This window comes from Tachyglossus aculeatus, chromosome X4, assembly GCF_015852505.1.
Source record: "Tachyglossus aculeatus isolate mTacAcu1 chromosome X4, mTacAcu1.pri, whole genome shotgun sequence".
Lineage (NCBI taxonomy): Eukaryota > Metazoa > Chordata > Mammalia > Monotremata > Tachyglossidae > Tachyglossus > Tachyglossus aculeatus.
Window position 1 is genome coordinate 48,371,963 of NC_052098.1, and position 23,598 is coordinate 48,395,560.

The 23,598-nt window shown below is 45.4% G+C and overlaps 1 protein-coding gene across 1 annotated transcript; it reads right to left on the minus strand.

Moving 5' to 3' along the window:
* Positions 1-398: 398 nt before the first annotated feature.
* LOC119947885 (RING finger protein 17-like) lies at positions 399-23,387 on the minus strand. The gene is made up of 7 exons (XM_038769537.1): positions 23,268-23,387; positions 19,904-19,980; positions 19,380-19,521; positions 5,100-5,223; positions 3,922-4,037; positions 2,550-2,670; positions 399-559 (listed from the first exon to the last, which is right to left on the minus strand). The coding sequence occupies exons 1-7, from the start codon at positions 23,385-23,387 to the stop codon at positions 399-401; spliced, it is 861 nt and encodes a 286-aa protein (XP_038625465.1).
* Between the last annotated feature and the right edge of the window lie 211 nt (positions 23,388-23,598).

Sequence of the window (23,598 nt, forward strand, 5' to 3'; positions counted from 1 at the left end):
AAAGGCTGGAGAGTTAGAATGGGAGGAAATGAGCGAGGGGAGAAGAGGATCAGCATGACAGTGACTAAAAGGGAGGAAGTGGGTAAAGGAAAAAGAATTGCAAGGCCAGGGAACAGATGGGAGGAAGGGGATTCAGAGAAAAAATGTGTATGGGAAATTTGGTAGAGAGGACCCACACCCAATTCGGTGAGGGGACAGAGACAGAGACTGATGGTAATGATGGGGAAAGTAATAGGGAGACCGGAAGAGTCAATAAGAGTAAAGAAAACACTGTGGAAAAAGGCACACACATACACACACAACAATATTTCGCACACCTTCAGAATGAACAAACTCAACGGTTTCAATGATACTAAATGAAAGTATACTAGTTTAATGCTTTAATAAAAACACCTGGGCTAAATATCCTTAGGGCTAAGATATAAGCCTGATACTTGCCCCAGGTCATAACGTGCTAGGCCTCCTTTAACCAGCTCACTATTAACACTCTTCGTCATCAATCCAGGAACATGGGGTGAAGGAAAAAGCTCAACTAACAGCACATTATCTTCCAAAATTCCTGCAAAAAAATAGCACGATAGGTGTATGTTTTGAAACTGGTAGTAAAATAGTCAGGGACCAAACACTCTCACAAAAATTGTTGCATCTCTTTTCCTTTTTGCCTTGTGTATATAAAATGCATTCCATATACACACGCCCAGAAAATGGGAAATAGTAAAATTTAAGAGACAAATTCCATGACCACCTTAGGAATAATTTGAAACTAGCCTTTAGTGATTCCATTTAACCTAATTCCTCTCATCATCCTCAACAATGGCACTTACTCTATGCACACAGCACTGCCCTAGGTGGGCCGGGGGAGGGGGCAATATTGGAGAAAAACATTAAAAAAGACACATAAGGCCAAATGATGCACTGCTCAGAAAGCCAATGCACAGTAGGTCTCCTTAGAAAAAAGTCCAGGGTTTAGGTTTGCCAAAATCAGATTTCAAGTTGGGTTATAATAGCTGTTGAAGATATAAGAAGACTTTGACTACAGAGAGCCCAGCAAAGTGTCAGAGTTGCACACCAGTATTTATACGGGTAGAAGAGCGATATTGCTCTGGAGGATCTAGAGAAGCTAGACAGGGTTCTCAATCTGCATGCCACTGGGATGGGTGTTTGACTAAGAGTGTGAGTTTCTGGAGGGAAGCTCTTTGAGGAATTTGCCACTTTTAGGAAACCAGGAGCTTCGCAGAAGAAGAGAGGCCTGTTGTCCTTGGGCAGGATCTAGAGTATGAAATTTAGAGAATTTGGGGGACTCCATGTCTCCACTCAAGCCTTGAAGAGGATCTCAACTGACTGGTGTCATAATATCTAGACTGTAGTCCCCTCTAGACTGTAAGCCCATTGTAGGCAGGGATTGTCTCTCTTTATTACTCCATTGTACTTTCCAAGTACTTAGTACAGTGCTGTGCACACAGTAAGCACTCAATAAATCCGATTGAATGAATGAATGAATGATAACCAGAAAGAAAGAAACTTGGGGGCAACAGGTTAGAAAAATGAAGGCTTCATGTACTCATTTTATGCGAGGGAGCTGGCAACGGGGGTAGAGGTGAAAGCAAGAGATAATCTCGGTATTGAAACATGGGAAAGCAGAGTAACTTGAGAAATTATTCCCAGTTTTGGGCTGCATCCAAATGGTGGTCGCATCGCAAGACAGCCCTAAAAAATTAATGTAGAATACGAATGACCTTTTTGGGACACGTGGGGTACGCTGGATGATGAGGAACACAGTGGGGACAGCAACTCAAAACTGACATCCAAACAGTAAGCATGCCTGGAAATTTTTCAGTTTACAGGCATGCAGATTAATTTTGCAATGTACATGACCTCTAGTGTTCAGTTTAAACCACTTTTTATCCCATATTCTAGGGTTTTACCAGGTGCACATCTTGTCTCCGAGTTGCATTCCAATTTTGTAATTCATGACACAGAGGAGTAATGCATGAAAATGTATTACATCCATGTTTGTGAATATGCAAAGATGCCTGTGGCAGTCTAGACACAATAAACCACAGGAACGCAAATCTGAAATGTACTGCTGATTTGCATCCCCTATAGAGCTGCAGAAGAATTTTAGAATTCTAAAACCCCAACTACTGAAATGGGAAGAGAAAGGAAGTGTTTATGAAGACACCTGCATTGCTTCCTGATACAGGGCTTATGGAACTTGAACATTACAAAGTCATACTCAACACTGAATCTTCTCTATAGGGAAAAAGCCAAGGGCCCAGGGAAATCCATTTAGGTCACTTGCTTGCATAGTTCCCAAGTGGTGCTACAAGCCATGCATTAGCTAACCCAAGGCCTTGGCCCCATCATAGCCGTTTTGCCTCCGGAATGAGACTGATGGGGGCTAAAAACCCACTTTCCCACTTCTTCCTATTGCCCAGGATCCCATTCCCCTCACCTGGATCCCAGGGGAATGGGACTGAGGGAACGAAGGGCACAGAGACACAGAAACGCAGAGATTCGGAGAGAAAATGAACACAGAAAAAACTTACTGTTAACTGAACAAATCAAAAATTGGCCGTCAACCATTTCCACAAATTTTTCTTTGGCTTCTACACTCCAATATACTGTACCGGTAGAAGGTTCAATATTGGCCAGTTTGCATTTAATTGCCTGCATGTCGAAAGAAACTGATATTGTTACATCATAGAACCTTCAGAGGAGCCATGTCTTTTGAGATTGTAATGAAACAGAAGTGAAATCTCAAAGAAACAAAACTCATTCAAACCTTTACTCTTTAAAAGCTTGCCCGGTTTAGAGCCCAGGGAACAAAATTGTGATCATTTTCATGTTGCCGATTTGTACTTCCCAAGCGCTTAGTACAGTGCTCTGCACACAGTAAGTGCTCAATAAATACGATTGAATGAATATTTAAGGACATGTAACAAGAATTTATTACAAGAGTGAATGTTTAAATAGTCTAACTGGGTGTATGTTGTATGCACCATTGTCCTTTAAAACACACGGAGTCTTGAAATGAGACTGGGGAAGTAAAACAAATTTACTATTACTGCCTGAGGTAATCATTTCCCATTCAAGCCTTTTTCTTTAAGTTTTTTTATTTGAAAGTTTGATCCACCAAGGCATGCTCTACACTTCAGAATAAAACTAGCTCTCTTAAAATGACGACAAAAATAACCATTTTTATTCCTTGGGAGAGTATTTTTGTATGTTTTGGTGCAAAGGGGACTTGTGCCAACTACTTGGGATTGTTCGTGTCGTACTAGTAACAACAGTATTTCTTAAGCATTTAGTGTGTGCAGACCATTGCACTAAGCCCTGGGAGAGAATACACAGGTGGGAACTAGATATGGTACCTTTCCCTTGTGGGAGCATAAGGGGAGGGTGCTCACAAGCTAAGAGTATACAAGTGGGGAGAAAGGATTGGAGCCAGAAGCATCAAGTGAGCAAAGAGCTAAAGGATCTCCCCTCAGGTGACCCTACTCAGTCCGGGATTTAAGCTACAGAGGAAACAAAGTGTTCCACGTCTGGAGTTTCCAACTCTACTGCACAGCAGGATCACTGGGGTAGCCCTCCTCAAATTTCTGTGGACAATAGAGAAGATCACACCATTTGGTATATACAGCCATTTAAATGAGAGGAGACATGGGTCACTCCTGCTCGTATGGCAGCCTAAGGAGCTTTAGCGGCCTTCTTTTGAGAGCATGGTCCTCTTAGACAGTGAAATAAAGAGAAATCTTGGGCCTAAATACTCCTGCCGGCCCAAGGGCTGATCTAACTTCATTGGTCAGTGAATCCTTGGTCAACTGAAATTATTGTAGGAGCAAATGGATGTTTAAAAACAATCTCCAACCAATGGTGTTTGTTTTAGCGAAAATACATTCAAAGTTAATACAAATTCACCTTTCTTGGGAAATTAAAAATCTCATCCTTTACTTGACGTATGTCCTTAAGTGCTATCCTTGCAGTCCGGCCAACGTCAACATTCATAACTTCCAGTTCTTGATGTCCTGGCAAGCCTTCAGAAATCACAAACTGAAACTTGGAGCTTAGAATTTAGAGCCAAGGCTAAAGGGGAACAAATTCATTCATTCATATAATTAAATTTATTGAGCGCTTACTGGGTGCAAAGCACTGTACTAAGCGCTTGGGAGGATATAATGTAACAACAGGCACAGTCCTGCCCACAATGACTTCACCGTCTAGACAAGGAGAACTTGATATAAATGAATAAATAGATAGATAAGAAATACATAAAAAAATAGATAGATATATACAGATATGTAGAGACAAATATTGTAGAGTGGAAATCCTCTTGAAGCCAGCAAACCTAGAGTAAATTTATTATAAGGCGCCCGACGCCGCTCAAAGGCCAGGAATAGATGAGCACTGTAGCCCACAAAACATTTTTAGCAGCACTGCAGAGCAGCAGCAGCAGTAGTTAACAGTAATAGTAGTACTGACAGTAGCAATGGTAGTAATAGTACTGGTGGTAGTAGTCGTGGCAGTAATATTAGTAGCAGCAGGATTTACTGAGCACCTACCTGGTGTACTCTACAATACTAGATGCTTGGAAAGTACAGAATAATTCAGTGATGCCTCCCTCAAGGATCTTACACTCTAATGGGGGAGACAAGCATAAAACTGTTTACAACTAGAACTGAAAGAGTTCAGTGAATTATGCTTCCTGGGCAGAACACTACCCAAATTTATACTCAGAAGGAGAGAATGGAATTAAGAAAATTAATGATTTCAGGAGACTTGCAAATGGAGTGCAATATCAAGCTCTAAATAAATCAAGCAACTGGCTGAAGTGGGGCAACCACAAGATAGTTTCATTGGTTCAGGAAAAATGAATTTAAAACTCCAAGGTTATCATACACGAACTAGAATTTGATATTTGATATGACCACTTAAAAATACTTGGCAAACAGAATTTGACAGACTCTGCATGGTCAAGTAGACATGATATTTGAAAGACTATTTAAACAACTGACTCTTCTAATTCATGATCCGTATGACCAAAATTCATCCGTAGCATCTGATATTTTGGTATAGCTTCAAATAATGTGTTTATTTACCAATGATTTCTGCTCGGTACAAAATTCCATCTTCAAACTTAGCTATGCAGGCTTGTCCTTGGACTGGGCAGAGGATTTCAAGATTTTCGCCATCACATTCATTTCCATAAGCATCTTTAATTATCTTCAGGAAAAGCAAAAAATCTAGATTTTCTACCTAAGTAATAAAAGAGAGGAAGCTTATTCTGGTTCGATATTAACCCAGTCGCATTCTACTTTCCCAAATAAAATTTAAGTTCACCCAAGCAACAGGTCTTTCTGTAGCAAAAACATGCAGCATTGGTCCTGTTATTGAAAATGAAATCAACCTAAAAGTACAAAAAATATGATAGATTCATCATGGATCATCACTAGCTAGTAACTTTGCCCAGGCTTTGTTTTCACCGTTCTCACTTTAAGGTAGGTACTTATGATCTTCTAGTAATAGGTTGGGTAGAGTAGGTAAAAACAGACCAAAGATACAAAAAATGGTGAAGTAGCTCCATAGGCAGAATACACTTAATTATGATTAGAGAGATATTTATTGAAAAGTTCCAGAGTTAAGAATTGTCAAGGTATCTATCAGTGAGCAGATCGCAGACAGTAAACTATCTTCTATCCTAGTACTCCACCCTAATCCTCCTCGACCTCTCAGCTGCCTTCGACACTGTGGACCACCCCCTTCTCCTCAACACGCTATCCAACTTTGGCTTCACAGACTCCGTCCTCTCCTGGTTCTCCCTTTATCTCTCTGGCCATTCATTCTCAGTCTTCTTCACGGACTCCTCCTCCGCCTCCCATCCCCTTACTGTAGGGGCTGCTCGAGGCTCAGTTCTTGGTCCCCTTCGGTTCTCTATCTATACTCACTCCCTTGGGGAACTCATTCGATCTCACGGCTTCAGCTATCATCTCTACGCTGATGACACCCAAATCTACATCTCTGCCCCTGTTCTCTCTCCCTCCCTCCAGGATCGTATCTCCTCCTGCCTTCAGGACATCTCCATCTGGATGTCTGCCTGCCATCTAAAACTCAACATTTCCAAGACTGAGCTCCTCACCTTCCCTCCCAAACCCTCTCCTCTCCCTGAATTTCCTGTCACTCTAGACGGCTCTACCATCCTTCCCGTCTCACAAGCCCGCAACCTTGGTGTCTTCCTTGACTCCACTCTCTCATTCACCCCACACATCCAGTCCGTCACTAAAACCTGCCGGTCTCAACTCCACAACATCGTCAAGATCCTCCCTTTCTTCTCCATCCAAACCACTATCTTGCTGGTTGAATCCTTCACCCTAACCCGAATGGATTATTGCATCAGCCTCCTTTCTGATCTCCCATCTTCAAATCTCTCCCCGCTTCAGTTTGTACTTCACTCTGCTGCCCGGATTATCTTTCTACAGAAACGCTCCTGGCGTGTCACTCCCCTCCTCAAAACTATCCAATGGTTGCCTATCAACTTTCGAATCAAGCATAAACTCCTCACTCCTGGCTTCAAAGCTCTCCATCACCTCGATCCCTCCTATCTCGCCTCCCTTCTCTCCTTCTACAGCCCAGCCTGAACCCTCCGCTCCTCTGCCGCTAGCCTCCTCACTGTGCCTCATTCTCGCCGGTCCCGCCATCCACCCGTGGCCCACACCCTTCCTCTGGACTGGAATGTCCTCCCTCCACACATCCGCCAAACTAGCTCTCTTCTCCCTTCAGAGCCCTACTGAGAGCTCGCCTCCTCCAGGAGGCCTTCCCAGACTGAGCCCCTGCTTTCTCCTCTCCTCCTCCTCCTCCCCTCACCATCGCACCCCTCCCTCCCTCTGCCCTATCCCATTCCCCTACCCACAGCGCTTGTACATATTTGTACATATTCATTACTCTATTTTATTTGCACATATTTACTATATTTCTTTTATTAATGATGTGCACATAGCTTTAATTTTATTTATTCTGATGGTATTGAAACCTGTCTTCTTGTTTTGTTTTGTTATCTGTCTCCCCCTTCTAGACTGTGGACCCATTGTTGGGCAGGGACTGTCTCTATATGTTGCTGATTTGTACTGCCCAAGCGCTTAGTACAGTGCTCTGCACACAGTAAGCGCTCAATAAGTACGATAAAATGAATAAACTCAAAACAGAAATTCTCACGTTCCCTCCCAAATCCATTCCTTCACCTAACTCTCAATCAATCAATCAATCAATAGTGTTCACTGAGTGCTCTCTTTATTCATTGCACTGTACTCATAGCATATGTTCTATGTGCTATGCACAGCACTTAGGAGAGTACGATGGAGTCCCTTCCTCAAAGATCTTACAATCAGGTGTGTGTCTGTGTGGGGAGGACAGACGTTAAAATAAATTACAGGTAGGGGAAGCAACCAATATGCAAAATAGGCTCTACATGACAGATGGGGGAATTTCAAAGTGCTTAGGGGGTGCAGCCTTGGCTAGTGGAAAGACCATGGGCCTAGAAGACACAGAACCTGGGTTCTAATTCTGGCTCTGCCAGGTAACTGCTGTGTGTGACTGGTCAAGTAATTTAACTTCTTTGTGCCTCAGTTTCCTCAACTGTAAAGTGGGGGTTCAATACCTGGTCTTCCTCATACTTAAACTGTGATCCCCATGTGGCACAGGAACTGAGTCCAACCTGATCAACCTTATCTGCCCCAGCACTTAGAACTGAGCCTGATACATATTGAGAGCTTATTAAACACCATAATGAGTAAGCAAAATACGGATTTAGGGCATATGTGACACAGACTTAAAGGAGAATAGGGTGGGGGAGATGAGAGAGGTTAGTCTTAGCGGATGGGGAATGGAGGGAGGGTAGAGTGGGGAGAAGAGAGGTTGTGGAGAAGAGAGGTTGTTTGGGAAAGCGTTTTGGGAAGACTTCCTATCTCTGTCAACAACTCCACTAACCAACCTCCCTGACACAGAAGCCTGCAGCCTTGGCATGATTCTTGATTCTTTGCCCTTAATTCAGTCTGTGGCTAAAACCTAGTAGCTTTTCCTCCATGGCGTTTGCCAGATACACCCCTTTTCTCTCCAGCCAAAGGGCCGCCACCCTGTTCAAGGGACTCATCATATCCTGGCTAAACTACTGAATCAGCCTCCTCATTGACTTGTCTCAATCAAACGTATTTATTGAGTGCTGACCTGTACTAAGCATGCGGGAGAATACGGTAAACAGAGTTAGTAGACACAATCCCTGCCCACAGTGAGCTCACAGTCTAGAAGGGGAGATAGACATTAATATCAATACATAAATTATGTACATGAACATGGGTGCTGTAGGGCAGAGGAAGGGGTGAACAAAGGGAGCAAATCAGGGCAACGCAGAAGGGAGTGGAAAAAGAGGAAATAAGGGTTTAGTTATGGAAGCCCTCTTGGAGGGAGATGCGCCTTCAATAAGGCTTTGAACCGAGGAAGAGTAATTGTCTGCCGGTTATGAAGAGGAAGGACATTCCAGGCCAGAAGCGGGACGTGGGCAAGAGGTTGGCAGTGAGATAGACGGGATTGAAGTACAGTGAGAGGTGGACATTAGAGAAGCGAAGTGTGTGATAATCACAATTATGATACTTGTTCAGTGCTTACTATGTGCCAAGCATTGTTTAAAGCTCAGGAGTATGGGCTGGGTTGTAGTAGGAAAGCAGTGGGTGAGGGAAGAGAAGGCAAGGTGATAAAGTGTTTTAAATAATAATAATAATAGTTATTGAATTGGTTAAGTGCTTACGATATGATGAGCACTGTTCTAAGCGCTGGGGTAGATACAAGGTAATCCGGTTGTCCCAAGGAAGGGAGGGGGGCTCATAGTTTTAATCCCCATTTTACAGATGAGGCAAATGAGGCACAGAGAAGTTAAATGGCTTTCCCAAGGTCACACAGCAGACAAGTGGCAGAGCCATGTGCTCTGATTCCCAAACCCACACTCTTTCCACTAAGTCACGCTGGTAAGGAGTTTCTGTTCTGCATGGGAGTGGATGAGCAACCACTGGAGGTTCTTAAGGAGTGGGGGAACATGAACTGAACATTTTTTCCAGGCATCAGAATGAAGTATGGACTGGAGTGGGGGAAAGACAGGAGGCAGAGAGGTCAGCAAGGAGGCTGATACAGTAATAATTGTAAAATAGGATAAGTGCTTGGATTAATTTGGTAGCAGTTTGAATGGAGAGGAAAGGGTGAGTTTAGCGATGTTGTGAAGGTTCAGCTGACAGGATTTAATGATAGATTGAATATGTGGGTTGAATGAGAGAGGAGTCAAGGATAACGCCAAGTGTACGGGTTTGCAAGACAGGAAGGATGGTGGTGCTGTCTTCAGTGATGGGAAAATCAGGGGAAGGACAAGATTTGGATGGGAAGATAAGGAGACTCTCTCCTCCCCTCTCATGTCCATATTTTGCTCTCCTACCTGGATAACAATAATAATAAGAATAATGATTATGGTATTCGTTAAGCACTTACTATGTGCCAAGCACTATTTTAAGCGCTGGGGTAGATAGGAGGTAATCACACTGTCCCACGTGGGGCTACAGTCTTAATCCCCAATTTATAGCTGAGGTAACTGAGACACAGAGAAGTTATGTAGCTTGCACAGGAGACAAGTGGCAGAGCCGGAATTAAAACCCACGTCCTCTGATTCCCAAACCCAGATTCCTTCCACTAAGATACGCTGCTTCTCTGGATCATTTTTTTAAAACGTTATTCTGCACACGTCTCTACATGCCTCATTTACCTGCGATGATGACTCATTCTTACTTGCATCTAATTTATTAGGGTATCTGTTAAGCGCTTACTGCTACTAATAATAATGGCATTTTTAAGCACTTACTGTGTGCAAAGCAATGTTCTAAGCGCTGAGCACTGTTCCAGGCGCTGTTCCAAGCTATGGGACAGATATAAACAAATCAGGTTGGACACAGTCCCTGTCCCACATGTGGCTGACAGTCTTAATCCCCATTTTACAGAGCACACAGAAGACAAGTGGCGGGGCCAGAATTAGAACCTAGGTCCTTCTGACTCCCAGACCTGTGCTTTATCCACTAGGTCACGCTGTTTCTCACTGTGACACTCACCTCTGCTAAGTAGAAAAAGCATGGCACTGGGAGTCAGGAGACCAGCGTGTTATTTCCCATTCTGACAATGACCTCCTGTTTAACTTGGGCAGGTCACTTAATCTTTCTATGACCCAGCTTCCTTAGCTCTCAAATAGGGATAAAATAACCTACTTTCCCTACCTGTTATACTGTGAATGCCGCATGGGACAGAGCTTGGAACAATACAACTATCTTGTACTTAGACCAGTGCTTAACCCATTGTTCTGCTTCAATAACACCATGATTATTATTATTATAGAGTAGAAACTTCTGGACATTGGCTTTAATCATTCAAAGGCATTTACTGAGCATTTACTGAGTGCAGACCACTGTACTAACCACTTAGGAGAGTACAATGCAACAGAGCTGGTAGATGTATCTCCTGCACACAGGGAGCTTACAGTCTTGTAGGGGAGAGACATTAATATAAATAAACTGGGGATATGTTCATAGGTTCTGTGGGGCTAAGAATGGGGTGAGTATCAAATGCTTGAAGTGTACAGATCTAATTGCACAGGTGATGCAGAAGGGAAAGGGAAAGGGGAAAAAAGGACTAAATCGAGGACGACCTCTTGGAGAAGATATGATGTGAAGGTGCGGAGAGTAGCCTTATCTGGATGGGGAGGGAGTTCTAGATCAGCAGGAAAGGGGGTCAGCGGCAAAATAGATGAGATTGACACACAGTGAACAGCTGGCACTGGGAGAGTGAACTCTGTGGACTGGGTTGTAATAGGATATCAGCAACATATAGTAGGAGGGGGCGAGCTGATTGAGTGCTTTGAAGCTAATGGTGAGGAGTTTCTGTAGGATGCGGAGGTACATCATGAACAATCACTGGAGGTTCCTGAAGAGTGGGGAGATGGAGACTGACACTTTTTTTAGAAAAATAATCAGGGGAGCAGAGTGAAGTATGGACTAGAGTGGGAGGAGAAAGGAAGCAGGGAGGTCAGCGAGGAGTCTGATGCAGAAGTCAAGGCAGGATATAAGTGCTTGGATCAAGGCGATCAATTCAACCCGCTCTCTGTCTCATACTTGCCCATTCTCTACTCCATTACCCTCAAGCCACTGCACCTTGGTCTAATTTCTCCTGCCTCCGGCCCCTTGTTCATGCTCTGCCCCTTCCCAGGAACTCCCTCCCCACTCAACTCATCTCCAGAGCCCTACTGAAACCCCACCTCCTCCAGGAGGCCTTTCCCGATTCATTTTTCTTCTCTTCAGATCAGATGTTACCAACTACCACCTCAGCACTTTCGTGCCACCTCCACACTTGAGCACTCACAACTACCTGTGGCACTTCCATACATATAGACCTGTGTCTTCTAGTGTCTCAGCACTAATCCACATATCCATCTTTCCTGCCTCTTAGTAATAGTAACAAAGCAGCGTGGCTTAGTGGAAAAAGCACAGGGTTTGGGAGTCAAAGGTCGTGGGTTCTCATCCCGTCTCCATCACTTATCAGCTGTGTGACGTTGGGCAATTCATTTAGCTTCTCTGTGCCTCAGTTACATCATCTGTAAAATGAGGATTAGGATTGTGAAGCCCACGTGGGATAATATGATTACCTTGTAATTTTTCAAGTGTTTAGAACAGTGCTTGGCACATAGTAAGAGCTTACCAAATACCATCATTATTATCAGTAGTAGTAGTAATAATAATAACAATAAAGGTGATACTTGGTAAGCAATTATTCCGTGTAACGCACTCTTCGAAGTGGTAGGGTACATACAAAAAAAATCAGGTCAAACACAGTCCCTCTCCCTCATTGGGCTCACAGTCGAAATGAGAGGAAGACTAGATACTGAATCCCTACTTCGCACATGGGGAAACTGAGGAATAGAGAAGTTAGGTGACTTGCCCTAGCTGGCAAAGTAGTCAACTCAGGTCAATCAATCAATCGTATTTATTGAGCGCTTACTATGTGCAGAGCACTGTACTAAGCGCTTAAAAGGTCCTCTTTTAATCCCACCTTCTTCTTTCTGCATGAACTTCTTTTGCGTCTGCCACCCCCACTAGACTGTAAACTTCTCAAGGGCAAGGATCATGATGCCCAACTCCACTATAACTCTATAATTCCTCTATCAGACCACAAACTCCTCATCTGCTGTCTTTCCCATATGCTCACCCCCACATATCTATCCTTTTCCTCCACAGAGATCCCCATTCCTTTGACCCCCTCCAATATTCTCCAGCCATCCCACTCCATTCTCCTGGTGCATAAATCCGAACACTCCACACCATCCTCTCCACTGAACTGAACGTTACTGCTTCCATGTCTCTCCACCAGTCTCATACCACTAACCCACAACCCTATATTACCTCCAAAGTATGCTCCCTCTGCTTCTATGCCTGAGCTGTGGAGTGGTGTTGGGGGAACCCCAGATATCTCTCTGACCATGTCCAACTTGAATTCATTCTTATGTTTCAATTCTACCTCTCCACTGCCCGACAACAATACATCTCCTTCCTAGGTCACTCCTATACCCACTGCCTAAGCCACCTTTTCTGGACATTTAACTCCCACCTCAAACCTCCTGTTCTCCCGCTCCCACCATCTCTTTCTCCTAACGACCTGGCCACATACTTCATCAACAAAAGTGAAAACATCTGGTGTGATCTCCCTAAAATTCCCCCCTGCTCCTCCCTAATCCCACAACACTGTCTTTGACTCTCACTATATTCCTTGTAGAATTCAAGATGAAATCGCTCGCCTTCTATCAAAATTTACCCCCTCCACCTGTGCTTCTGACCCCATCCCTTCATGTCTTTTTAAAACACTTGCCCCCTCCCTTCTTCCCTGTGCATGAGCCAGAGATCTCGGCTGGCGGAAATCTAGATATCAAGCGGGATATCAGGCCGACGGCGTCCACCTCAAGTGCATCCTTGCATGCTTTAACTCTGCCCGGCAAAATTATTTCTCCACCCTTATTGATACACATGCCCACTGACCTAGCCAGCTGTTCCAGACGTTTAACTCTTCCCTCAATCCCTCATCTCTTGCCCCCAATCATCTGGTCACCTACTTTATTGAGAAAGTTTAAAACCATCGGGCGTCACCTCCCTAAAATCTCCCCAACACCTCTCCAGTCCCTCCCTCCTCCTGGCCCTTCTACAACTCTCCCATCAGTATCTCAAGAGATCTCCTGCCTTCGCTCAAAATCTACCCCCTCCACCTATGCATCTGACCCCATCCCTTCTCACCTTATCAAACCAACTGCCCTCCCTCCTTCTGTCCTCCCTGAGTGTCATCTTCAACTGCTCTCCAATGGCTTCCCCACTTCACCACTGCTTTCGAACATGTCCATGTATCCCCTATCCTAAAAAAAAACAACAAACCCACGGCTCCATCCAGTTATCACGCTATCTCCCTCCAACCATTACTTTCCAAACTTCTCGAGCGAGCTGTCTACACCCATTGTATAAAGTTCTACTCCTCCAATTCTCTCTTTGACCCCCTCCAATCTGGCCTTCCATCCCCTTCACCCCACAGAAACTGCTCTCTCAAATCTCACAACTGATCACTTTCTTGACAAATCCAAAGGCCTCTACTCTACCCTAATCCTCCGCGAACTTTCAGCTGCCTTCGACACTGTTGACCACCCCCTTCTTCTGGAAACATTAACCAACCTCGGCTTTGCCGACATCGTCATCTCCTGGTTCTGCTCCTATCTCTCTGGCTGCACGTTTTCAGTCTCTTTCGCCAGCTCCTCTTCTTCCTCCCATCCCATAACTTTGGGTGTCCCTCATTCTGGGTCCTCTTCCATTCTCCATCTACAACCACTCCCTTGGAGAACTCAGTCACTCCCATGGCTTCAAGTACCTCCTCTTTGCAGATGATACGCAAATCTACATCTCCAACCCTGATCTCTCTCCTTCCTTGTAATCTCACATTTCCTCCTGCCTTCGGGACATTTCTACCTGGATGCCCCACCAACCCCTCAAACGAAACATGACCAAAACTGAACTCCATGTCTTCCCACCCAAACCATGTCTTTCCCATCTTTCCCATCACTGTAAACAATACCACTATCCTATGTCACAAGCCCAGAACCTTGGTGCTGTCTTTGACTTATTTTCCTCATTCCATCCACATATCCAATCTGTCTCCAAACCCTGGCAGTTCTACCTTCATAACGTTGCTAAAATCCATCCTTTCCTCTCCATCCAAACTGCCGCCACACTGATCTAAGCACTTATCCTATCCCATCTTGACTACTCCATCTGCTTCCTTGCTGACCTCATGACCTCCTGTCTCTCCGCACTCCAGTCCATACTTCGCTCTGCTGCATGAATTAAAAGCTTCCGGTCCTTGTCTCCCCACTCCTCAAGAACCTTCAAGGCCTGTCCATCCACCAGCACATCAAACAAAAACTCCTTATCAAAGGCTTTAAAGCATTCAATCAGCTCTCCTCATCCCACCTCATCTCACTGATTTCCTACTATAGCCCAGTCTGCACACTCCACTCCTCCAGTGCCAGCTTCCTCACTGGGCTCCTATCTCATCTATCTCAGCTTAAACCCTTTCCCACGACCTCCCTCTAGCCTTGGAACACCCTCCCCTTCCATAGGCGCCAGACCACAATTCTCTCCATCTTCAAAGCTTTATTACAGTCACATCTCCTCCAAGAGGCCTTCCCCTTTTAAGCCCTCTTTTCCATGGCTCGCTCTCCCTTTGGTGTCGTCTATGCACTTGGATCTGCGACCTTGGCTATTTTATATCTGCCCCACCCCCAACCCCACAGAATGTATTTACATATCTTTGAATTGTACATATATATGAATTATTTACCCTAATGTCTGTGTCCCCCTCAAGAATGTAAACTTGTTATAAGAAGGGAACATGTACAGTAATTCCACTGTATGGTAATCTCCCAAGTACTTAGTACAAAGTAAATGCTCAATAAATACCACTGATTGATCAATTGATTCTAACTCACAAGCATTTAGTACCGTGCTCTGCACAGCCTAGGCACTCAATCCATACTACTTATGAAAACTATGCATGTTTTAGAGCAGCAGCTTGGCTTAGGGGAAAAGGTCCAGGCTTGGGGGTCAGAGGCTGTGGGTTCTAATCCTGACTCTGCCACTTGTCAGCTGTGTGACTTGGGCAAGTCACTTTACTTCTCTGTGCCTCAGTTACCTCATCTGTAAAATGGGGATTAAGACTGTGAGCCATACCTGGACAACCTGATAGCCTTGCATTTCCCCCAGCGCTTAGAACAGTGCTTGGGACATAGTAAGCGCTTAACAGATGCCATCATTATAATAAGTATTATTATGTTGTTATTCACACAATTAGATTTACCCTAATTGACTCGCCTTGTGTGACTTTTTATGCTATAACCGTTAACAGGTATAGCATTTTTTGAATGGCTTTTGTCTGTCAGTACCCAGAGTTTAAATATAAACTCCTTAAGGGCAAGGCCACTTTCTCAGTTGCATTCTTCCTAATACACGGCACTCAGTAGCTACTCAATAACTATCACTATTTGACTACTAAAGAGGATAACTAGGTTTCCTAATCAAAGCCTGGAGAAAAAAATTTTTGGAAGTCTGACTCTGAGTGCTCATTTTTTTAATAATTGGAAATGCATTTTCATAAATTTGAGTGGTAGAAATTCCAAGCTTAATCCTTAGATGGAAAACACTAAGGAAAGGAAGAAATCACATGTGTGTTATGGAAGTGATACAATTGCGAAGGGACATCTTTGTTCAAATCATACAGCCCCACCCATTACAACTACACTATCTTCAACCACCAGTCCCTTTACCAATAAATCCTATTCTTGTCCAAGGAGAGGACTAACGAGGGAAGAGCACTGCTCTGGAAATCTGGAGATCTGTTTTTTTATATCGATGCAACTGGAGGACTGCATCAAGTACCGAAGTGCTTGAGAGACAGGGAAGTGCTGAAGTGTCAGCTGGGGTGGAGTGGGGATGCAGTTTGGAGAGATGAGGTATTAATCTGGGAAGGCCTGCTGGAAGAGATATAATTTCCAAAGGGCTTTGAAATTGGAGATTGTACTGGTCTGCCGAATGTGAAGTGGGAGGGCAATCCCACTTGCAGGAGGGAAGCAGTGAGAAACATGTGAGCGGTGGGAGAAAGGAGCATGTAAGCGCAATGAGCATGTTGGTCTGAGAAGACTGAGATATGTGCAAAGGCAGAGAAGTAGGAGCAAAGAGAGAAAAAGCAGATGAGAGAGAGCTGATTGAGACAGTGCTCAGGAGTTTCCACTCACGTTGGAAAAATTATTGTATCATACTGGACATTTTCAGGGGTAGGGAGAGACATGACAGAATGTTTGGAAAAACTTTAAAAAAACGAAAATGTGCACTAAAAAATACTGGAGGCAGGGGAGGCCTGGGACAAGGTTGACACGGCAGTAGAATAGGACTAGAACAATTGCCTGGACAAGTGGTGTGGCCATTTGGATGGAGAGGAAGGGGAAAATCCTGGAAACATTGTGGAAGGAGAATCGTAGGCTAGCTATGAGGGCTGAAAGAGAGGGAGGAATCAAGGGTAATGCCAAAGTTATTGGATTGAGAAACAGGGAAGGTGGAGATGGTGCTATCAATGGGGATGGGATAGTTAGGTGGAGGACAGGAATTGGGAAGCAGCGTGGCTCAGTGGAAAGAGCCCTGACTTGGGAGTCAGAGGTCATGGGTTCTACTTCTGGCTCCGCCACTGATCAGCTGTGTGACTTTGGGGAAGTCACCTGACTTCTCTGGGCCTCAGTGACCTCATCTGTAAAATGGGGATGAAGACGACTGTGAGCCCCACGTGGGACAACCCGATCACCTTGTATCTACCCCAGCACTTAGAACAGTCCTCGGCACATAGTAAGCGCTTAACAAATACCATCATCATCAAAGACAAGGAGTTCAATTTGGGATGGGTTGAGCTTAAGGTGCCAGCAGGGGTTACATGAGAAGTCTGCACTTGCTAAAGTACAACCCACCGCAGGAAATTATACCTCTTGGGATGACCTTCTTTGATTGCATTTCACTGGTTCAAAGCATTGCTAGATGGGGCGTTTATGGATTGCTTTCTTTAATTGATTCCCCCAGACTGCATTTTGTCTGCCTGTTGAAAGTTCTTCTCACTCCACCCTGAGGGACAGGATACGGTCCTGTCCCCATCAGGTTTTGGTTTTGTTTCGTACTTCAAAGTGTCCTAGAATCCCTGATGAAAAGAAGACCAGGTTTTTTGTTTTCAAATGTGCATAGTGAGACCTTAGCAGTATGGTCTGGAAACAATGGCTAGGCAAGAACAAAGCTCACTCCCGGGGAAGTGACACAGCTGCGGCAGAAGTGGAAGCAATATTCATTGGGAATTTTCTGTTCCATAATTTAAAATGTCCTAGAATCCCTGAAGAAAACAAGATCCAGCTTTTGTTTTCAAAATTTGCATAGTGAGAACCTTGCAGTCTGGATGTGTGGGGGAAGGTGGCTCCTAATACAGTGGGGAGTACAAGAACCGGGGTAGACATGCAGGGAGGTAGAAGGAAGGTTCAGATCCTGCTTGCCCTGCCCCAAGCCCTCTGTGCTAGAACAGGCAAAAGTGACATTTAAAGAACTTGGGAGAGTGCTGATTTGGCTCACTACGCCTGCCTCATGGCTGGTGATCTTTAAAGGTTTCTCCAAATAATAGGATCACTGTCGATTAAAGTGCAGAGCCTTTGTAGAACCTCGGCGGGACATTCAGGGAGGTATGTCCTGGAAGCAGGTGGAGATGCGAAGCTGCAAGAAGGAGAAAAGTTAGGGTTGGCAAGGTAGACCTGGGTGTCCTCTGCATAGAGTTGGCAGAAGTTTGGAGAGGAATGGTAGAGGATAGATGAAGGGATAGCTGGACATTGTAGCGAAGTCCAGAGTAGGTGTTTCTGAGAGATGGAGAGGGCATGGGTGTGTATGATGGCAAAGAGAATGGACCTATCAGAGTGAGCAGTTGAAGATGGAAGTCAGGGAGTGAAGAAGAGTGAACATAAGCGTTTTGAGAGAGTGTGAAGGGAAGTGGTTGAAGGCACAAGGAGGAGAGGAGATAGATTTTGAAAGCAAGGGGAAGACCTCCTATTGGGAAATGGTTAAGAAGGCTGATGGATGAGGATGGGGTGGAACAAGGAAAAGGCTAGAGGGAGATGAGAAGAGGAGGTGGGGATATGGGGAAGATCATGTGTGATGGGTTTCAAACCGATCAATGAAATAGTTGCCGACATCAGGAGGGGCAAGTTTGGGGAGGGGAGGGGGGGAGACTGGGGTATTTGGGGTTTCAGGAAGGAGCTGACTGCCTGGAATAATTGGTGAGGGCAATGGGCACGGGAGTTAGTCAATTAGGGAGGAGAAGTGGCGTTGCTGAACCAGTGGAAGAGTTCCTGCAGGTAAGGGTGAATTTGAGATGGCCAAAGCAGGCCTGGTGCCTAGATTTCCACCAATAGCGTTTCAATGTATGAGTGCTGGAGTCGAAGAGGTGTAACTATGGAGATGATCCATGGCTAGGGGTTGGTGGTGCAAAATCAATGGAGGGATGGGGGCGGATATGAGGAAGTTGAATTCAGTGAGGAGAGCAAGAATTGAGAACGGGGTTTGTACATCAAGAGAAGGGAGGGGATTGTTGAGGCAGGCCAAGCGTGGTATGAGGGACTGGGATAAGTGGCAGGAGTCAAGGGATCAGAGATCTGTTGCAGGAGAGGACTGTTTTGCAAGGAGGGGCTGGAGGAGGGGAAGCTGGTTAGGAGGCTGTAGTTGGAGGGTGGGATTGCAGGGTATATGAGATTGCAGACTGTACGACGACTAGAACACACACACACACACACACACACACACAGTCTGCAGAGTACTGCCCCACTACCCACCTATGTGTTTGTTGCAGTCCTTGATCTACTGAGAACATGACCAGCAAGGGCAAGAGAACATGAGTGGTGCTATGTTAGCCACTAGAGAAGGCTCATCCCTTGTTCCTGATGCGAGGTGTCAGTTTGCTTGTTTGTTTATTTTATTTAAGGAATTTGTTAAGCCCTTTAATATCTGCCAGGCACTATACTAAGCACTGGGGTAGATACAAGATAATCAGGTAGGGCACAACTGCTCAAATTCTCCACAATTTCCCAAGACCCATGAATGTAAAAGTGGACAGATGTTGTGAAGGGCATTCCTTCTATACAGTTAGACTACTAAATTAATTCCACACAAGAATTGTTGAGATAGCACAGCATTTTTATGATCTGGGCTTACCAACTGAAGGTAGAAATCATCAGGATTGTTTATGTGGCAAACTACAACATTACCTTCTGTCGATTCTTCTGGTAATATAGGTGGACGATACCCAGTAGCTGTATTCTTTTCAGGTTGAATCCAGGGCAGCCGTGACTGAAAGCTAATCAGAAACATAATCAGTGGCTAAGCAATGGAAAGGGAAGATGTCCTTCAGAGGAACTCTTACTCTCCTGTGCTGGAGCGAAGCGAGATGGGAAAGGGGACCAGGGAAGAGGGAGAAAGGGAGGAGGGGAAAAGGGAAAAGACAGGACAGGGGGAAGGGAGAAGGGGAAGAGAAGCGGAAAGGGATAAGGGGGGGAAGCAGAGGAGGAGGTGGAATGGAGAAGGAGAGATGGAGAGGAGGATGGTGGGCAGAGGAGGAGAGAGAAAAGGGGAAGGAGGAATTATGAGAAGGTAGAGGAGGGGGAGACAGAATGACTAGGTACCACCCACTGTTTTTTTTCATCTGCTACCTTGCATCTTCTCATACCACTGCGACGTACCTGAATAGATCCCTCAGCTTCACAGGTTCCGTTTGTGACAGCTCAGTCTCAAATCCTGACTTCAGAAGTTGGAGAATCTGGAATTTCATAAAACTGGGTAGGTCATTAGGTCTGGAAAGAAATGCTACAGAATTCCCTGGAAGGTGGTTATGTAACAGAAGGAAGACTGAGAAAAGAAAATTAATTCACCAATGGAATTGAAGACTACTCGGTACTGAGCACTTGGGAGAGTACAATAGAATGGGTAGTCATGCTCCTTGCCCTCAAAGAGATCACAATCTAGTGATGGACATAGACACTGAAATAAATGATCAATGGGGAAAGTAAGTCCCTGGCACCCTGTTCCTCATTTTTGTGCCACCAAACCTCAGGCCTGGATCGCTTCAAGGGCCTGCTTATTCCACTTAGGTGCTCCCCCGTGGATGCTTTTGGTGCATATCAAAGCATCAGGCTGGCCTCACTAACCACAAACTCACCCTTATCTGCTTGTGACACTGCCCTCTCCTCTGCTCAGGCATACTATTTTTCCTCACATTTACCCCCATGGTCACAGTCCATGCCACCTATTTCTGACATTCAAATTCCTTCTTAAACCTCCATGGCTGTCTCCCCGGCTAGACTGTAAGCTCCAAAAGGGAAGGGATCATGTCTACAAACTCTACTGTACACTCCCAAGCGCTGAGTACAGAGTGATCTGCATACAGTAGGTACTAGATAAATATTATTAATTGACTGATTAATAGAAATCGGAGGTGTGGAACAACTATAACTAGGCTATCAAGTAATATGAACTGACTTCTTTGGGGCTTCATTCCAATGACTTTTAATTAATTCCAAACGAGGAATGAATTGTTGGGGATTGGAGGTGTGTGTTGAAACTGTGTTATTTTCTTTTTTATATGGGACATCAGGCGGCCATACGCTGTATTAGCAGAATTTACAGGTAAGACACAAAAATCTCAGTATGCATGGTGTGGAAAACATGTCGATGTCCCGCCTACACATATTATCAAATACTACAGCTTGGATTCTTCTGGAATACAAAGGACAAGTTGAACTCATTTGAAGCAGCAAATCTGAAGAAACTGCTTGTCCATGCCGGTCTGTCATTGTTAGCTGCCTATTCTATTTAGAGAGGAAGCCTAAACCTACCTTTGTACCTGACTGTGTGTGTGTGTGTGTCTAATACCTCATGTGGGACATCATCATCATCATCATCAATCGTATTTATTGAGCGCTTACTATGTGCAGAGCACTGTACGAAGTGCTTGGGAAGTACAAATTGGCAACACATAGAGACAGTCCCTACCCAACAGTGGGCTCACAGTCTAAAAGGGGGAGACAGAGAACAAAACCAAACATACCAACAAAATAAAATAAATAGGATAGATATGTACAAGTAAAATGAATAAATAAATAGAGTAATAAATATGTACAACCATATATACATATATACAGGTGCTGTGGGGAAGGGAAGCAGGTGAGATGGGGGGATGGAGAGGGGGACGAGGGGGAGAGGAAGGAAGGGGCTCAGTCTGGGAAGGCCTCCTGGAGGAGGTGAGCTCTCAGCAGGGCCTTGAAGGGAGGAAGAGAGCTAGCTTGGCGGAGGGGTAGAGGGAAGGCATTCCAGGCACGGGGGATGACTTGGGCCGGGGGTCGATGGCGGGACAGGCGAGAACGAGGTACGGTGAGGAGATTAGCGGCAGAGGAGCGGAGGGTGCGGGCTGGGCTGTAGAAGGAGAGAAGGGAGGTGAGGTAGGAGGGGGCGAGGTGATGGACAGCCTTGAAGCCCAGGGTGAGGAGTTTCTGCCTGATGCGCAAATTGATTGGTAGCCATTGGAGGTTTTTGAGGAGGGGAGTAACATGCCCAGAGCGTTTCTGGACAAAGATAATCCGGGCAGCAGCATGAAGTATGGACTGAAGTGGAGAGAGACACGAGGGTGGGAGATTAGAGAGAAGGCTGGTGCAGTAGTCCAGACGGGATAGGATGAGAGCTTGAATGAGCAGGGTAGCAGTTTGGATGGAGAGGAAAGGGCGGATCTTGGCAATGTTGCGGAGCTGAAACCGGCAGGTTTTGGTGACGGCTTGGATGTGAGGGGTGAATGAGAGAGCGGAGTCGAGGATGACACCAAGGTTGCGGGCTTGTGAGACGGGAAGGATGGTAGTGCCGTCAACAGAGATGGGAAAGTCAGGGAGAGGACAAGGTTTGGGAGGGAAGACAAGGAGTTCAGTCTTCGACATGTTGAGCTTTAAGTGGCGGGCAGACATCCAGATGGAGATGTCCTGAAGGCAGGAGGAGATGCGAGCCTGGAGAGAGGGGGAGTGAGCAGGGGCAGAGATGTAGATCTGGGTGTCATCAGCGTAGAGATGATAGTTGAAGCCGTGGGAGCGAATGAGGTCACCAAGGAAGTGCGTGTAGATTGAGAACAGAAGGGGACCAAGCACTGAACCTTGGGGAACCCCCACAGTAAGAGGATGGGAGGGGGAGGAGGAGCCTGCAAAAGAGACTGAGAAAGACCGACCGGAGAGATAAGAGGAGAACCAGGAGAGGACGGAGTCTGTGAAGCCAAGGTCAGATAGCGTGTTGAGGAGAAGGGGGTGGTCCACAGTGTCAAAGGCAGCTGAGAGGTCGAGGAGGATTAGGACAGAGTATGAGCCGTTGGATTTGGCAAGCATGGACTGTGTCCAAGCTCATTAGCTTGTATCTGCGCCGGTGCTTAGAACAGTGCCTGCATATAGTAAAGTGCTTAACAAATACCATTAAAAAACAACAAACAAACACCTCTTAGAATCATGACAATGTTTTTTCTTATGCTTGAGCCATATGCCCCTAAAATGATCATTCTTCAGTGGGGAATACATAAGTATTTCCTTAGACAATTTCCATGAATGTTTGACGTCACCGAGCTCGCTTTACTCCAGACTAAACAGTGCCAACTCTCTTTGCCGGAGGATGAAGGATTCCAGTGCCCAGTGCTTAGAGCAGTGCTTCGCACATAGTAAGCGCTTAACAAATACCATTAGAATTTTATTCGTGGAGGACGAAGATATGGCACATGGGACGGGGAGTGGAAAGAGTAGGGGCAGGGTGGCATCTTGATCCCAGCAGGATGCTCCCCAACAGCGATGATTTTCTCTCCATTTTTCCATCTCCACTCCCTACCAAACCTCACATGCTCCACTGGGGTTGTTTCCCACCCAGATCCTTTCCTGTCCACCCCCCTCCTCCCTTATCAAATCTAGTGTGTCCATGGGGAGGGAGCAAACATTGGAACACAGCTAAGCCCAGTGAGGAAGTCAGGAGCAGGAGGAAGACAAAGAGGATGAGGGGGGTTTGGTGGCAGCAGCAGGTGCTGGTACGCACAGCAGGACCACTGGGGCTGCTGCTGTTCCAGGGGTGGCGAATCAGGGTGGACTGCGCGGTAGGGAACAGCATCAGTAGCAAGAGAAAGAGGGAAAAAGAGTGGGCCAGCTGTTTATCCATCCCCACCCCACACACTCTGTTAGTCGGTTCTCACCCCTGGCTGCAAAGGTGGGGGCCCAAGGTCAGGCGGGCTGGCTAGAGGGAGATAAGGCACTGTCAATGCTTTCCTGAGAACCCTCCCTCTCTGTTACCTCCCCAGCCCGTTTTCTAGTAGAGTCAATGGGAAGACATAGATCAAAGAATGTCAACTAAGTGATAAGACCTTTGTACA

Excerpts from the sequence above, each read along its gene's own strand:
- LOC119947885 (XM_038769537.1), bottom strand. The coding sequence starts at position 23,387 with ATGGATAAACAGCTGGCCCACTCTTTTTCCCTCTTTCTCTTGCTACTG. Across the intron at positions 19,981-23,267 it reads GCAGCCCCAGTGGTCCTGCT|ATTCTCCAACTTCTGAAGTC; the intron begins GTGCGTACCAGC and ends ATGAAATTCCAG. Across the intron at positions 19,522-19,903 it reads AAGCTGAGGGATCTATTCAG|CTTTCAGTCACGGCTGCCCT; the intron begins GTACGTCGCAGT and ends GTTTCTGATTAG.